The sequence below is a fragment of the Pogonomyrmex barbatus genome, unplaced genomic scaffold (genome assembly GCF_055798465.1).
Source record: "Pogonomyrmex barbatus isolate J1 unplaced genomic scaffold, ASM5579846v1 scaffold18, whole genome shotgun sequence".
In the NCBI taxonomy this organism is placed as follows: domain Eukaryota; kingdom Metazoa; phylum Arthropoda; class Insecta; order Hymenoptera; family Formicidae; genus Pogonomyrmex; species Pogonomyrmex barbatus.
The window spans coordinates 721337-737307 of record NW_028297114.1 but is presented as its reverse complement, the minus strand read 5'-3'; the positions used below and the strand labels follow the sequence as shown (position 1 = coordinate 737307).

Genomic DNA, 15971 nt, shown 5'->3' with positions numbered 1-15971 from the left:
GTGCTTGCTGAGCTCTTGTCTTTGATTGGTATATTATTTTAGATCTAAAAAAATCCAGCGGGCTTTAGTCCCGGTCTACAATAGGTGATTTAAGCTTTAAACCATAAGAAATTGACCAATCATAGTTAATTATTCGCCTATTCTTCGATTCGTCCATTTCTTATGGCTTAAGACTTAAATCACCTATTGTAAACCGGGACTTATCGTTAGGCTTGTTCTTTTTAGCTGAACTGATTGTACTATATATAGTTCACAATTTATTTTTCTTTCTTACAGTAGAAAAAGAAAGATAGTGCAGTCAATTCAGCTAAGAACAGACCCATGCTGTCCTCACCAGTTGGGTTAAGCAGTGCAATGAACTATTGCACTGAGTATAGTATACTAGTATAGTAGCTATAGTATAGCTGCACTGTGGAAAAGAACAACGATATCTGATGTCATTTCCGCATAAAGAACGTTTCAGTGTACACTTCTTGAACTAGTGCAGCCAGTGCAGAGGAAAAGAACAAACCTAAGATTGCTATATAAGCAACTTTTCGATCATCTCATATTACTGTATAAATTATATAAATTAATTTTTTTATTTGTGATCAGTTTACGAACAAAGAAATATAAACGAAATACATAGGCTGCGTTCCGATATTCATTATCAGTACTGAAAATATATAGTTCAGGTCACGTATATTATAGATTTTCAGTACTGACAATGAATATCGGAATGCAGTCTTAATTTAAATCGATATTCATTGTCCGTTCTTATATTGACTTCAAATGCGAAGAACAATTTATACAACGTTGGCTGCGTTTCGAAATTCACTGCCAGTTAAACTGAAAATCTATAATATACGTAACCTAAACTATATATTTTTAGTACTGGCAGTGAATTTTGAAACGCAGCCATTTGCGGTACTTCATCAATCTAGTGACTTTAGCCCGCACGCTCTAATAGTATTGCGTATCTTTTCTTGCATTCATTTTTTGCTTGACTCTGCTTCGATCTGTTTGTTTTTGCCAAGCTTCTGTGATCCCCCCATCGTGATCAATTGGTGAGTTATAAATGAAGTAGGAGTTATATATCGATTTGTATTCTGCAAAATTTTTTTATGCTAACAATAATGAATTATAGCATACACGAACATTGTATTTTGCTGGGAAGTCTATTGCATGTATTTTTGAGAATACAATGGTGATGGAAGAACAAGTATCAGATATGGAGCTAGCCTCAGAAAGTATACCGGTTCCTCAAGTGCAGGAACCGATAGTCGATACTATTAAGCGGACCAACAAATCAGGCATTTCACGTGGTAAGCCAAGGCTAAGAAAAAAAGCATTGCATGCCTCCATACTGAAGCAAATGGAGTTCTACTTCAGCGATGCGAACTTGAGCAAAGATCGTTATTTGTCTGGACTCTTAAAAGAAAGTCCTTGTAAGTATGCATTGTATTTTTACTCCAAGATTAATTATTAAATTTTATTGAACACATATAAAAAAAAATATAGATTTCTAAAATACAGATTATTATTTATTCTTTATTTAATTTTCAACTCTGTAATTTTTAATCTCATAAACAAGATATGGTACGTATGTGTATATATGTGTGTGTGTATGTGTGTGTATGTGTGTGGTGTATGTATGTGTATTATAAATATACCTAAATATATCTTATAATGCAGGAACTAAATATATAATACCTGAAATTATAGATAGTCTATCATTCTTACTGAGCCATGTATTATTCCAACTTTATTTAATATATGTGGTAGTAGTTCTAGTGGTAGTTTCTATTATCTTTAAACAGAATATCTATTTCTTAGAAAATTCTAGAAAACATGAAACTTTCAGAGAAAATTTTCTTTTTATTTTTGAAAATCAGATTAATAATAATTGTAATAAATGGAAATTTATTACAATTTAAGAAATTTTTTGAAATTTGGTCTTAAATTTTGTTCCTCAAAAAATTTTTGATAACTTTACCTTTATAATATATAATTATTTTTTACTGTTGTTTTTCAGATATAAATCTTGAAGTATTCACAAGATGTAATAAGTTACGTGAACTAACCACAGACATAAATAGGATAGCTAAGGCTCTAGAAGGATCGACCATATTAAAAGTATCCGAGGATGGTACAAAGGTCTCTCGAATAACACCAATTGAAGGAAAGGAAAATGTTGATGAGTGCACAGTATATGTACAAAATCTACCTCCAGATGCTGATCATGACTGGTTGATATCGATTTTCTCTAAATTTGGACCAGTAGACTACGTCTCGATTCCACGTTATAAGAGTAATAGAAAAATAAAAGGATTTGCATTTGTGGAATTTGATTTGCCAAGTAGTGCTCAAGAATGCATTAAGGTAAGAATAGTGTTTTTTGACAATTATCAAATTATTATGTCATTATGGGAGATGATAATTATAACTTCCATGATTTAATACTGTGTTACAACTTAATATTTTATTTTACAGATGTTCCGAAAAAAGGGATGTGTTTTACCATCATATACATCTCCTAATGAGGTATTAAGTATAACCACATTTGAGGAACCTAAAAAAATTATTGGATATGTTATAGAATCTAAGAAAAAAACGAAAAATAATGACACATTAGAAACATCCAATAAAGAAATAGAAAATGAAAATAACATCCGCGAAGTGAATACAGATGATAATAGTAAACAAAATTTTAAAAAAAGAAAATATTCTTCAGAAAAATCATTCGTTACAGATGAAAATGTTATCAACATTAAAATCAAGAAGAAAAAAAGAGAAGAATCGGAAGACAAAGATAATGATAAGACTTGTGATAATGAAACAGATGCAGCAGATAACAATGATAGACAAAATACAAAAAAAAGAAAACATAATTCAGAAAAATTGTTTGTTGCAGACGAAAACAATATTAAAATCAAAGAAAAAAATAAAAAAGTTTCTGATCAAAATATAACAGATCAACAAAATGAAGAAGGAAAGTCATCAAAAAAAGAATCTGAAAACAAAGATAATACTTGTGATAATGAAACAGATTACAATGATAAACAAAATACAAAAAAAAGAAAGCATAGTTCAGAAAAATTGTTTCTTGCGGATGAAAGCAATATTAAATCCAAGAAAAAGAGAAAAACTATAGATCAAAGCATAACAGATCAGCATAATGAAAAAGAGACGGTGTCAAAAGAAGAATTTGAAGATATAGATAATATTTATAATGAAATAGATACAACAGATAATGGTCAACAAAATCTAAAGAAAAGAAAACTTATTTCAGAAAAATTATGTATTATAGACGAAAAGGATATCAAAGTCAGCATTACTGGAAACAATACAGAAAATCAAGAAACTCTAACTAAAAATCGCAATAAAATCACAGAAAAAAAGAAGAGAATACTTACGATAAATGATACGATTACTGCGGAAGATACACATGGAGAAGTAGTAAAAAAAGACTGCCAAGAACCAGTGACAAAATATGATAGCAATGAGACCAACAAAGCAAATGCTTCAACTGAAAAACATTCCACAAGAGATTTCAGCACGGCTAATAGCGATATTGAGGAAGTTAGTATTGATGAAAGAAAGAAGAAAAAGAATCGGAAAAAGAGAAGTAAAATTCAGGACAATGATATCTGTAGTATGATAGGATTGCAAATAATGGCAAAGACAGATTGGAAACGTCTTAGAAATAGATACTTAGATTTGCAACGAAGTAAAATGTCACAATTGAAATCGCATCTGAGAAAAACTGAGATGGAAAGAGACGGAATTATGACAAAAAAAGGATGGCATTGTGATAAATTAAAACAAGAAAATGATAATGAAAAGCTTGATGAGGAAGAAAAGCCTTATGGACGTGTTAATTATGCTCCAGGAATTATAGTGAAAATCGAAATGAATGAGCCTTGCATAGATATACAGGGTTTCAAGGTACATATCAGCTTTAATACAGAAAGAATTTAATGCATTAAACATTGTATCTTTTTAACAAAAAATTTTATTAATGCTATATGTACTATATATAAATAATATTTCAGATGGAATTAAAGAATCATAGTTCTGTGAAATATATAGATATAACACCCAATTCTTGTGAAGCTTTTGTGAGATGCGATACAGCAGAAGCTGCGCAATCATTCGCGCAGAAGAGCTATGAAGGAAGACGTTTGACTGTTTTAGAAGGTAAATCTTTCATATCGCAAATGATGTTTATTTTCGTTTCTTTATGTAATTTTATATTTTATCGTTGTTTATATAACTATATTTCGTTACTGTTTTTACAGGTGATGAGGAGACATCATATTGGGATAAAATATCGCGAGATAGGCTGGAGAAAGTGGGTAAAAAGAAAAGAGTTAAGCAAAGAGGACGGAACAAACTATTGAAACGAGCAGAGAAAGAACTTGGAAAATGTATAAAATTTGATCAAGATTAATTTAAAGTATTATCTAATTTTGTAAAATTGTTGCATTCATATATTGTGTTGTATGATAGCTGTTCATATGTGTATACCTATGTATACATATATACCACTAATATACCAACTGCTATTGATATATAATCGTAATTATTATAAAGAGAATTTGACAAAATTAATTGAATAAATTAAAATAATTAAATTATATATTTCTACGCTCAAATTTCTCGTTCTTTTTCTCTCCATTGTTTATGTATACCCATTGTTTATGTATGTCTATCTCATTTTAAATAGATATAAAAAATGCGTGTTACAATACATGTAATATTAACTTAATAGAGTTGATCTTTATTTCTTTCCTTTTTGTATTTTTAATCAATAGAATAAATATGTAAATAATTTGTTATTTGCGATGCTTTATAATATAAATATATGTTTTGTAACATATTATGAAATACATATTTACAATCATCAATAGTTTTACTTATGCAAAATTCAGATGACACTCGATGTTCAATCAAATATTCTCGGTCAATTTTCTGATGCTTAGTCCATTGAAAAAATTTCTAAGTATCTGTTGATATAAACATATAATTAAGAATATAGATAAGAAACAGAACATTCTTAAAAATTTATCCTTATAATTTATATAGTTTATAAATTTTTAATTATTCAAATTTTCTTAATATACTTCAAAACTTTTCATATAAAATGGTTTTATACAAATTCTTCAATTCCTTTCAATGTCTTCCGTCGACTAATTGCATGATATAAAATTAAAATTAAAATAAAAATTAAAATTATTCGGATGACTATCAAATATATTTTTCAACTTTTCTTAAGGAATTAACAGTTTAAAATAAAAATGCAGGAATTTACAAAAAATTATTTTGTCATTTATATGTTTTATTTTTATGTACATATATCTTAAAATACATATGTGTATTTTTAAAATATACCTTGTCCTAGAATCTACCATCTTCCTCTGCCACTTCCTCCTCCACGACCTCCACCTGAACGATTAAATCCTCCACGACCTCTGAATCCTCCACTGCCACCTCTATTACCAAAACCTCCTCTCCCAAAAGAACTTCTTCCTCCTCTGCCACCACCACCTCCTCTGCCAGCACCTCGTTTTGTAACTTTACCAGCACCACCTCTTTTTTCTCCAGGAGGTTTTGGTAAAAATCTCTGAAGAGGCAGCAGTTTTGATGGGTCAATGTACAACTATAATCAAGAAACAATAATTAATGTTTGTATGCAAAAATCATGTACAATGTTTTAATTATACTATTACAATACCTGAGCATCTTTTTGGAAGCTGCCAGCCTTTATATTTTCAGATAACTTAACAGAGACATAATAGTCTCGAATATTACCAAATATCTCATCTATTTTCCCAATCTGTTGCTTATTTTCTGTATAAATTGGTGCATTAAAAAAAGGGACTTGTTCAATATCAACTTTGAGAATTAAATCATTTTCTACTGTCCATGTAAAATGTCCCAAAGATGTTACTTCTTCTGGCGGTCCCTGATCATAGCTATGGTAGATAAAAAAATCCATATTTAATATCTTAGAATTTAAGGTACGCGTACAATGGAAAAAAAAGGAACAAGAATATTAAATTTTGGAAATAAAAATTCGAAATAAAGATTAAATGTAATACACAATGTACACAAATAAATATAAGATACAGTTACATTTTATACTTACTTATGTCCATTGTGTATTATGTTTAATTTTGATTCTGAATTTTCGTTTTCAAAATTTAGTATTTATTTTTATTTCTAATATTTTCTCCATTGTGCACAGGGCGTTTATTTGTAATCTAATTTAAACCAAAACTAAACAAATCATTGATTGAATTTACACATTCTTATGACGATTATTATTGATAAAATTACCCTCTGCCTCTATCGAAGCCACCAGGACGACCCTTGTTAAATCCTCCGCCACCTCGGCCACCTTTAAAACCGCCTCCTCTGCCACTTCCTCTGCCACCACGTGCGCGAAAAGACATAACCCTCTACCAATTCTGACTCTATATCAACAATCTTTAGTTATCATATTAATTATAAACATATTTCGTAATACTCGTATAACTCTCTACTTACCTTGTTTCTATCTACTTTAATTAAAGGTAAAAACACGTAATTCCTCATACATGTACCGCTTGTATCATCAAATATATTACAACTACGGGTGCTATTATATACGTTGTACGACAAATTTTTCAGACGTATTGATTGGCTGCAGAATAGAGAAATTTTCGAGTTTCTAGAAACTTTCTATCCCGCAATCAATCAAGAAAAATTTGTCGTACGCAAATGTAATATCAGCCCACGCCAATAAATGAACCACAAAACATATATTAAAATGAAATAAAACAAGGGACAATATTATAGTCCGTTTTTATATTTAAGAGGGAGCATCTCAGACGCGCACATTTTCAATCGAACACACCACATCGCTGCCTAGGAATTTTTTAATCAATGGATTTGTTTTTTATTCTCGCACTAGAGCTGCACTAGAACTGAACTGGGGGTCAATCATGTAACTTTACATGAAATTTTTCACTTTTCACTTTTTACTTTTTATTTTTCACATCTTGACATTTCACGTGAAACTTTTCACATACAGCGATTATGTGTGTAGCTTGGATGCGTGGAAAGTGAAATCATAAACATAATTTCATAGGTTTTATAGGTTTTATAATGAAAATTATTTTATTAGTACAGTATTATATACATCTTTTAATAACCAATTGTATATATATTACGTACACTTAATCCACAGCCCTAATCTTCTTTAATTCCAAAGCATATTTATTAATTCCCTAGATTTCCGCCTTTCCGCCACCAAAATACATGGCGAAAAAGTTCACGTGAAAAATTTCACATTTTCACGTTTGAGAGAGTTACATGATCCCGTAAAATCGTACATGATCATAAGTTTACGTGAAACTTTTCACTTTTCACGTTTCCGCCCTAGGGGAAAAGTTGTACATGATCGACTCTCTGAACTAAACTAGTGCAAGTCAGAACTGATGAGTGTAAGCGTGCAGATAGGGAATAAAAAACGATTTAGTGCAAGAAAGAAATGGCGTCCGATATTATCCGTATGGAAATATTAGGTTCGTCTTCTAATGAAATGTAAAGTGCATATATGTGCATTTTGTTATAGTATGTGACATGAACTATAGATAAATATGCGCATATGCGCTTTAGGGAATCCAACTATAATAAGAACTCTAGGAATGTCAAAATTAAATGCACGTGCTATTATGGTCAGAGACAAAAATATGAGAAGGAACACGCAATACGGATAATAATCCTAGTATGGATTGATATGGGCACTCCGCGAAAAAATGTGTGATCGTGCGAGCCATGATTTCAGTTAGATCCAATTTCATATAACTAGAATGTACTTTGAAAATTTGTGGGAATTAAAAAATGAATATATTCTGCATAGAAAACATAAAACACTTTTATACGATTCATAAAAAAATAAAAATTTTGATAAAATAAAAATTAGAATAATTAATTGTTCTAACCTGATGTCCTAATTTATTGTAAGTTGATTTATTACAAATATCAAAATTTATAACAAACTATTTCAATCATTTGTATGTAGTACGTCATTCTTAAAATTATAGAACGCAGTTATAAATGAAAAATAGAAAAATTTTTTAAAGTTTTATTTTAAGAGATGGCTTAAAATTAGCGAGTTTCAAGATATTAGATTTGATCAGAATCTCTGGATAGAATACTTATCAAAACTTATACTTGAAAAATGCTTATCAAAATTTGTGCTTGGAAATCCAAACATCATTCTTTTGCGACGCGGAGAATTCACTAGCGGAGGATTAAAGTAATCCTCAACGGAGATGTACTTTGGCCCACCGAAAGTATCCAGCATGGCAATCGCTGATATCTTCAACTCGGCGAAAAAGAAATTATGACCTGTGCAAACAAGCAGCATAATGTTATTTTGATGTATGAGAATTCTTCAGATTCAATGGGTGCTTTCCATTTAGTGACACAAGTCGACACAAATATCGTTTTATCTTTCTTAGCTTTCAATGATTAACAAGGACAAAATGATACTTGTGTCGATTTGTGTCATTAAATGGAAAGCACCCAATATAGCTTACGAAATATTCTAGCTATATTACGAGAATATGTTGTATTGTTACTGCAATATTGCTAGAATATTGGGGAGAGGAGGTAATATATACAGAAAAATTATAATGATATTACTTGCGGGCATGTTCTGCAACTTCGGGTGGCGATCAAAGAATAATGTCTTCGCAATGTCGTATTCTTCAGTTTCGTTTTTCACCTGTTAAAATATTTAACATATTAATAATGCACCTGAATATTAAACAAACATGATAGAACTGAACAATTTTATACTGACTGCTACAATCTTTCCTGTTAACATAACTCTAACACATCGGGGATCCATCGGGTCATATGCTTTATCCTTACAATAGTTGCCTTGAGCTAATGTCACCAAGAGTGTCGCACGATGATCTTTCTGTAACAATGAAGTATTAATGTGAAATAAGAATTGAAATTTAGATTAATGCATTAGATGAAAGTTAGATATTTTGTCAAAATATATGTAGTATTAATGAAAAAAACTTGGGACTTGTAATATTTTTTTGCAATATTAATTTTTGTCAAAGACATATGGGCAAATATGAGCAAAACAAACAGAATCTTAGGCATTTAATAATCTCTTTTTTTTTTAATTAATATAAGTTCAAGATAAATGTTTATGTCGCATTATTTTATCAGTTGAAAAAACAATTTTTATAATAATTTAAAATTATACTGGACACTTTGTTCAGCAGACTATATTTTATTATATTTATATAATTACACCTGCATAAATGTAATTTCAAAAATTATCATTAAAGTGTTATATATAATTATATATTATTCAAACTACTTATTATCTTATCAATAAATTAAAAATTTATTTGATATGTTTTATTAATTGATATGTTTTATGACAAGAGACAAGGTAATTAGGATTTAATTATAATCAGCAATAATTATATTCAGCTTTGTTGAGAGATAAGTTAAAAATCTTATCTCCAATGCTAATATCTTTTTGATATCGCATCTGAATGAAAATATTCTTCTTCCTCATTATTCTCCATTTTTCAATGTCATATGCATCGTAATGTTCTGAATATTATAATGCACTATAGTCGATAATAAACGCAACAAAATACAACGATCAATAATCGATTAAATATGTACTATTACTAACTTACAGCAAGATCTTGAGCGGTATAGTCGAGAGGGGTGAGATACATATACGGTATTCCAGTACCGTTTCCAACAGGCCCATCGGCAATGGAGATCAAATTTGCGACGGGAAAGCTTTGAACATCCTTTCGTATGCTTATCGTCGCTACGGCCGCCCAATCTGCCGATACATAGATCCATATGATATTAAACGCGTAAACAGGTATGTTAATGCTATATTATGTGTAGAATTAAATTATTTTTCCAAAATTCCTATTCTTTCTAATCTAAAAATGTTTCTTTCCAATATATTCTATAATACAAGAAAGTTTAAATTAAAATTCTAAAAGTGATTCTTCTTTTTAGGTAGATTTGAATAAGCGGCAAGATTTGAAAATCACTCTCTTGATCGATTCTTTTGTCTCTTTTGAAAAAACAATAGAATTATTTTTATATTCGCTGTAAAACGTCCAAAGTAGTCTTCTTATATATGTGTATGCACGCATATATTCGAGAATGGCGTAAGTTATTTATTGGTACGCCTGACGCGGGACCAAAATATCATTGGTATTTTGTTGACGGTTAAATAGTTATGTATGTGTTTCATCTATAAAATGCATGAGCAAGGCAACGATAGTAACGATACGTGTTGATTAGAGTGTGCTGTTTTTTGCACTGCTTTACTCTAGACTTTTGATGACTATCTCAATACGTGTATCTTGATAAAAAACGATAAGTAGACTGAAAATTTTTTCTCCATTACATAGCTAATTAAATTTTAGAGAATAATCATAAAACAGAAGTTGCACGCACAAGCACGTATATAACCATCAAAATTTATTTACTATCTTTTGTAAAACAGACTCGGTAAAAAATTTTTTTATATAAAAACATAAACACACATAAATAAATAGAAATATATAGACGGAATATATATATATATATATTCATATTTATTATTAATATTTATATTTATTTATTATTAATATTTATTTATTATTAATATTTAGAATTTATTAATACAACATTTCATATATATTCATATTTTGATATATTCTTGCATAAAAAATTGCTTATCGGCGATATGGATTTGTATGGTCAAAAGACTAAATATATCAATAATGGCTATCAATAATTTATCGCGTTAATGTAATATAATAACACACGCAAAGATCATTAATAATGATCTTTGCGTGTGTTATTATATTACATTAACATGTTGGAAACTTGTTCGACAGATGCTAATGATCATATCGGTCCATTACCAGCTCGATTGACGACGTATCTGGCCTTTAAAGCCGGCGGTAGATTCTTTACAGACTTGATATAATGCTTCCGAGAGAAAACAGCCCGCTCATTGTCGAATCCAATTGAACGCGGTTGGAACTCGACATTGTCTTCATGCGGCTCCTTCGTCAGCTTCCACTCGTCATAGTCGATTTCCTGTTGTTTGTACTTCGGTCCGTCATAGGGTTTACTTGCGTCGCTCAGCAGGACGCATAAAACAATAATGCACGCGATTCGCGACATGACATGCGCGACGTATATCTCCCAATGCGTAATTGAAGCGAGACAACTCAGCGTTATTTTCCTTGAAAGCGAAGCTCGAGAGCAAGTGCGCCTTATAACTGGTTGATACTGACTGCGCGCGCTTTATGAACTTTGCAATTTATACGAGACGTTTTGACTTGCGCAATGAAATTTGGAAGATTATATTCGACAAGGAAGATTATATTCTTATCGCGAGCGTTAAATAAATCCATCATTCACAATGCGACGCATCGCGCCGCGCCGCACCGCGTCGCGTTATATGCGACGCAGTGATATTTGAAAAATACAATGACTCTATGGCCGGTATTCATAACCCATTCTTATATTTATAAGCTCGTCTCAAGTTTACACGATTGAAATATTATCTTAAGACGATTTTAAATATAGGAACTGACTATGAATGCCGCCCTATATACTTGATCTCGCAATATTGCGCTCTATTGTTTTTGGGTTTGCCGTTGCAAAAAGGAGCAAGATAAATATGTACGTTGGCGGGAAATACATCCGTATTTGTTTGATACATCTTTGCGTTGCCTTTCGTATTGCGATTCGAATTTTGGCAAGGGAAGAGCGCAATAAATTTTTCTAGCTTCGGATTCCATATCCGAGAGATCCGATATCATAAATCGAATCCGTTGCTTTCCAGGAACGACAAGCGAATCGTACCCTCGGCGGTTTTTTTCTCACAAAATTTTAGAAGATCATTTGTGACGCCTGGTTGTGGTGCAAGGTCGAAGAAACTGGTACGCGTCGGCCGCTACGAGGCACTCCGCTCGATGTGGGTCGTCGTCTAACTGTTCTACGTACCGTTTCTCCGCCCCTGACTGTATCTTTCAGCAGCAACAGCAGCAGCAGCAGCAGCAGCAGCAGCAACAGCGAACAGATACCTACACGATGCGATGTCCGTGTACTCCACGCTATACATTACATCGTACGGTAATGTTAGCGGCAACGCGATCGGCACGCACGTCCTTTCCATGCCGTCTTCATTGAACAAGACTCTCCCTCGCTACTATTAAAAACTACTGAATCGAAATTGTTATTAATATTAATTTGAAATTTTTTTACGAACAAAACAATGTTGCAATGTTTAATTACCGTAGAACTTTAGCACTTTAAAATATTATTTTCCTCGCATGTATTTTATTAAGAAATATTTATATAGAAGTTATATAGAAATATTTATATTTCGATCTAGATTTGATTATTTTGTTATTATTGATAACATTTCGCTGCGCCGCGTGTGATTAAATTAGCAGGATTAAACGAAACGATGAAAACGTTTTGATAGAAAGTGCATTTTGAACGAAGAGAATTCCATTTGCGATGTTCTCGCGCGACATCCTTTATATCTTTATGCGTTTTATAAGTAAATGCAGATTTCCGTTATCCTTTTATCCCATTGGGCATCACCATTGGACTAGGTTTTAGCCATCGCAATCGTTCGCTTCCTCATTTCTTCCTCGCGAACTCGCGAACGGCCGCGGCGTTCTCCTACTCTTCGGGTCATTTGGAGTGAGGATCTTCCTCCACCGCGTGTCCTCCTGCCACCTCTTCGTCTTCCTTCTACCGCCCTGACGACAAGGCTATTCAGTCGTCATACGACCTTCTTTCAGGGTTACGTTCCTGCCAGTTTCCCCGCGACTTTGATTTTTCGTCCTCGACGCGTACCAATTGCACCCGTAAAGCGATTTTTTTTTTTTTTACATCGAAGTCGACACAAAACTGTTATACGTGATCATTACGTTTTATAATAAATGTGCTATATTGAAAATCGTATGTCGATGAATCAGTGAACAATCGGAGGAACACCAGGAAACGTGAAAAGCCGAAGGGAGGCCTCGATCTATCTGCAACTCACTATTTTTCCATATAATCGAGGTATAAAAAATGTTTTATGATAAATTATTATGTTTAAAATTATTATTATAACTGATGTGAGGCGTTTTATTTGTATGATAATTCGTCGGGCTAAATCCTATTCCGTCAGATTAAATTATTATAGACTTTTTCATTAACAAAGGATTGATAATAAATTTGAATCTTTGTCTGGATTGCATTTGAAATCTCTATCGATAATTGGATTTATAATCATAATAGAAAATCTATTATTTTGAAAAAAAAAAAAAGTATCAATTGTACGTTGAAGATTTACATATAAGTTACATCCCTCCTCCTGCGAATAAGCCTTTAAATCTAGAGTGTAAAGATCGCGCATGATTTGCGAGAGTCCGCGTGCATGCAAAACTGAAATTACACAATTCGGGGAGCAAAACTCCGAAGCAAGGGGACCAAAGTGGGTCATACTGACCATCACCTGGCGCGTCCATTCACTGTGTCAGGAAATACCAAGACACCGGGTCACAACCACGATCGCGGACATTACAATGTTATGAATTGGTGAACGGCGTTAGACAATTTTAACGGGCGAATACCATGTCACCACGCGCAAAACGTTACTCGACCTGGATATTAAGGTGAGATAGAATTGTCAAAGCCACAGGACGGTATGTAAAGGAAACACAAGACAGATCCGTACGGAAGATATGTAGAAAGAGAAAAGAAAGAGACAACGTGACGCGTGAAGACGCCGGAAGACGAGTGAAGAGAGAGGCTGCTGAAACCCGTTATACGTTGAAACGGAATTCCACTTGACGTAACAGTGATGTCCTGTAACCTTACAAGTTTATCGGAAACTCTACGCGCGAATTTGCATTTATCCCGAGGACGAATCCTTAAATCGTGCATATATTAGTCGGCTATTTATGTCAACCGCAAGTCCGGCTTCAATCGAACGGAACTTGCCTAGGCTAACGACCTTACAATCATAATTAGCGTCTCATTAGCATGACCATATTATAGCGTAAGATGACGTGTTTACAGTAACGTTTCTGAAGTCCTCGCTTACCATATCTGATAAGCGAATGGAAGCATATATCTAATTATGTCGCGATGTTCAATCATACGGAATGTAGATCATAGTCTTTTTTTATAAGTTTTTTTTTTTGCTGATACGACACCCGCATGTAAAACTGAGATAGAAGCTATATGTAGACCGCACGAATGCGAAATATTGACGAGAGAAAATGGAAAATACAAGTCACGAAAAGGAAAGTTTGATAATTACATTGTATAGATATATTTTCTATTATCACTGTTAAAAATGTTTGTGATTTTTACTACACGTAAATTCAGTAAATTTCCGATATTTATGTTTTGGCTTAAAAATTGCTAATTTACAATAGTATTTATATTTAACAATAAATAAAAGATGGTATTTTTAATGCAACTTGTCAAACTTAAGATATTTATGTTGTAAAAACACGAAAGGTATGTGTGTTTTATTATTGATATTAGAAAATTATTACATATTTTTATATGATTAATGGTGATTGATAGATCAAAAAAGTTATGTGGCAGAATTAAATCAAAGGCATTTTTTAAAGCAACGTAAATACAACGTAAGATTATTTTATAAAATTGTTTACATTTCATGAAAATTATTAATTTTTTATACATTTTTATACTTTTTAAAACAATAAATCAGACATAAAGAACGTTATAACGTATTTGGTTTCGGAATTAATGATATAATGCAATATGATATTTTAGGCTTTCAAATATATTATTGTAATTTTTGTGACTATACCTGTCAAGAGTGGAAAAATAATTTGCGACATCAGCAACTTTATCAAGTGATATCGGCAAACTTTCATTTCGGACATGAGGAATGTTTTCCGAGGGATCCGAAATTTTTCAAAAAAGAAAATTACTTGTGAATGTATATGATTCGCTCGCTACTATTTTTATAAAAACTGATAAGATCTTACCAAAAATACGTCTAGTTAATCACAACGCTCAATTTACTTGTAGTTTGCCTTTATGTAGAAAAGGATTTGAAAATTACTCTAAATTTATGAAACTTAAAGATCATATGAAAGGTGGTTTAAAAGTAAATTGTCCGTATCTTCAATGTAAAAAAAATATATGATAATGTAAACTCTTTCATTTGTTATTGTTATCATTGGTTATTTATCACAGTCTCATGGGCTTAGTTCTTTACTATGCCAAGAGCAATTTAATTGGAATGTATTTGACGAGGATAATAATTTTGAATCTTCTTTAAATTCAGCATATGAGATAACGATAACGATAATTCATCAATTAAAAAGTTTCCGCTGTTTCTAATTATCAATTTAATGAAAATAGTGATAAATTATCTCAATCGAATATTGCTAATTTTTATTTGAAATTATTATTTAGAAAGCCAATACCTAGTTCCTACGTCTACAATAGATAAACTTGCAAAAGATATAGAGAATATGTACAATCAAGGATTTGAATTTATCTTTAATAATCTTTCAGGAATCTTTAAAATAAATACATCTAACAGATATACAAATAAATGAAGTGCTTCATAAGCTGATTACAAATAGTCACTTTATTAAAAATAATGAGCTATTGAATAATAAAGCTAAAAGAACGAAATTTTACACTACTCAAAATAACTATGTTTTTCTAAGAAAAGTTAAACTTGGCATAGATGTTAAAGGAAATGAAACAATTTTCTCTTATGTACCTATTTTAAACTATTAAAGCTGTGTTTTCAAATAAATATTTGCAACATATTTAGATCAACCGATACAAATTGACAATAATATATTTCGAGATTTTTATGATGGAAATGGGTATAAAGAAAATGAATTTTTTCAAAAAAATCCTGAAGCAAAAAAAGTTATTTT

At 31.6% G+C, this 15971-nt stretch overlaps 4 protein-coding genes across 7 annotated transcripts in view; 2 read left to right on the top strand and 2 right to left on the bottom strand.

Moving 5' to 3' along the window:
- The first annotated feature begins 886 nt into the window (after positions 1-886).
- Larp7 (La related protein 7) lies at positions 887-4637 on the top strand. The gene is made up of 6 exons (XM_025218655.2): positions 887-1046; positions 1127-1427; positions 2015-2361; positions 2473-3927; positions 4035-4179; positions 4281-4637. The coding sequence occupies exons 2-6, from the start codon at positions 1184-1186 to the stop codon at positions 4430-4432; spliced, it is 2343 nt and encodes a 780-aa protein (XP_025074440.2). The 5' UTR covers positions 887-1046; positions 1127-1183; the 3' UTR covers positions 4433-4637.
- A 99-nt stretch (positions 4638-4736) lies between these two features.
- Gar1 (Gar1 ribonucleoprotein) lies at positions 4737-6745 on the bottom strand. 2 transcript variants are annotated; one of them, XM_011641217.3, is made up of 5 exons: positions 6532-6745; positions 6322-6471; positions 5717-5957; positions 5374-5641; positions 4737-4988 (listed from the first exon to the last, which is right to left on the bottom strand). In XM_011641217.3, exons 2-4 carry the CDS (start codon positions 6435-6437, stop codon positions 5387-5389), a joined length of 612 nt encoding a protein of 203 aa, XP_011639519.2. In that variant the 5' UTR covers positions 6438-6471; positions 6532-6745; the 3' UTR covers positions 4737-4988; positions 5374-5386. The 2 variants fall into 2 exon arrangements, with proteins under 2 accessions (XP_011639519.2, XP_011639517.2); XM_011641215.3 differs by having other exon boundaries at positions 6322-6458; positions 6532-6741.
- A 1354-nt stretch (positions 6746-8099) lies between these two features.
- On the bottom strand, positions 8100-11208 carry CREG (Cellular Repressor of E1A-stimulated Genes). Its single transcript, XM_011641218.3, has 5 exons — positions 10944-11208; positions 9705-9859; positions 8837-8956; positions 8677-8758; positions 8100-8379 (listed from the first exon to the last, which is right to left on the bottom strand). Exons 1-5 carry the CDS (start codon positions 11206-11208, stop codon positions 8165-8167), a joined length of 837 nt encoding a protein of 278 aa, XP_011639520.2. The 3' UTR covers positions 8100-8164.
- A 485-nt stretch (positions 11209-11693) lies between these two features.
- The window catches only part of LOC105428758 (uncharacterized), a 10539-nt gene continuing 6261 nt past the window's right edge, over positions 11694-15971 (top strand). Inside the window, exon 1 of one of the 3 annotated variants that reach the window (XM_089075149.1) lies at positions 11694-12165. The gene's annotated coding sequence lies outside the window, so the exon portion shown is untranslated. Of the gene's footprint in view, positions 14680-15971 lie in introns of all 3 variants that reach the window. The other 2 variants (XM_011641219.3, XM_089075147.1) reach the window with 2 other exon arrangements.

Excerpts from the sequence above, each read along its gene's own strand:
- Larp7 (XM_025218655.2), top strand. The coding sequence starts at position 1,184 with ATGGTGATGGAAGAACAAGTATCAGATATGGAGCTAGCCTCAGAAAGT. Across the intron at positions 2,362-2,472 it reads GTGCTCAAGAATGCATTAAG|ATGTTCCGAAAAAAGGGATG; the intron begins GTAAGAATAGTG and ends TTTATTTTACAG. Across the intron at positions 3,928-4,034 it reads TAGATATACAGGGTTTCAAG|ATGGAATTAAAGAATCATAG; the intron begins GTACATATCAGC and ends ATAATATTTCAG.
- Gar1 (XM_011641217.3), bottom strand. The coding sequence starts at position 6,437 with ATGTCTTTTCGCGCACGTGGTGGCAGAGGAAGTGGCAGAGGAGGCGGT. Across the intron at positions 5,958-6,321 it reads GGCTTCGATAGAGGCAGAGG|CTATGATCAGGGACCGCCAG; the intron begins GTAATTTTATCA and ends TATCTACCATAG. Across the intron at positions 5,642-5,716 it reads GCTTCCAAAAAGATGCTCAG|TTGTACATTGACCCATCAAA; the intron begins GTATTGTAATAG and ends TCTTGATTATAG.
- CREG (XM_011641218.3), bottom strand. The coding sequence starts at position 11,208 with ATGTCGCGAATCGCGTGCATTATTGTTTTATGCGTCCTGCTGAGCGAC. Across the intron at positions 9,860-10,943 it reads ATACGTCGTCAATCGAGCTG|ATTGGGCGGCCGTAGCGACG; the intron begins GTAATGGACCGA and ends ATGTATCGGCAG. Across the intron at positions 8,957-9,704 it reads ATACCGCTCAAGATCTTGCT|AAAGATCATCGTGCGACACT; the intron begins GTAAGTTAGTAA and ends TCATTGTTACAG.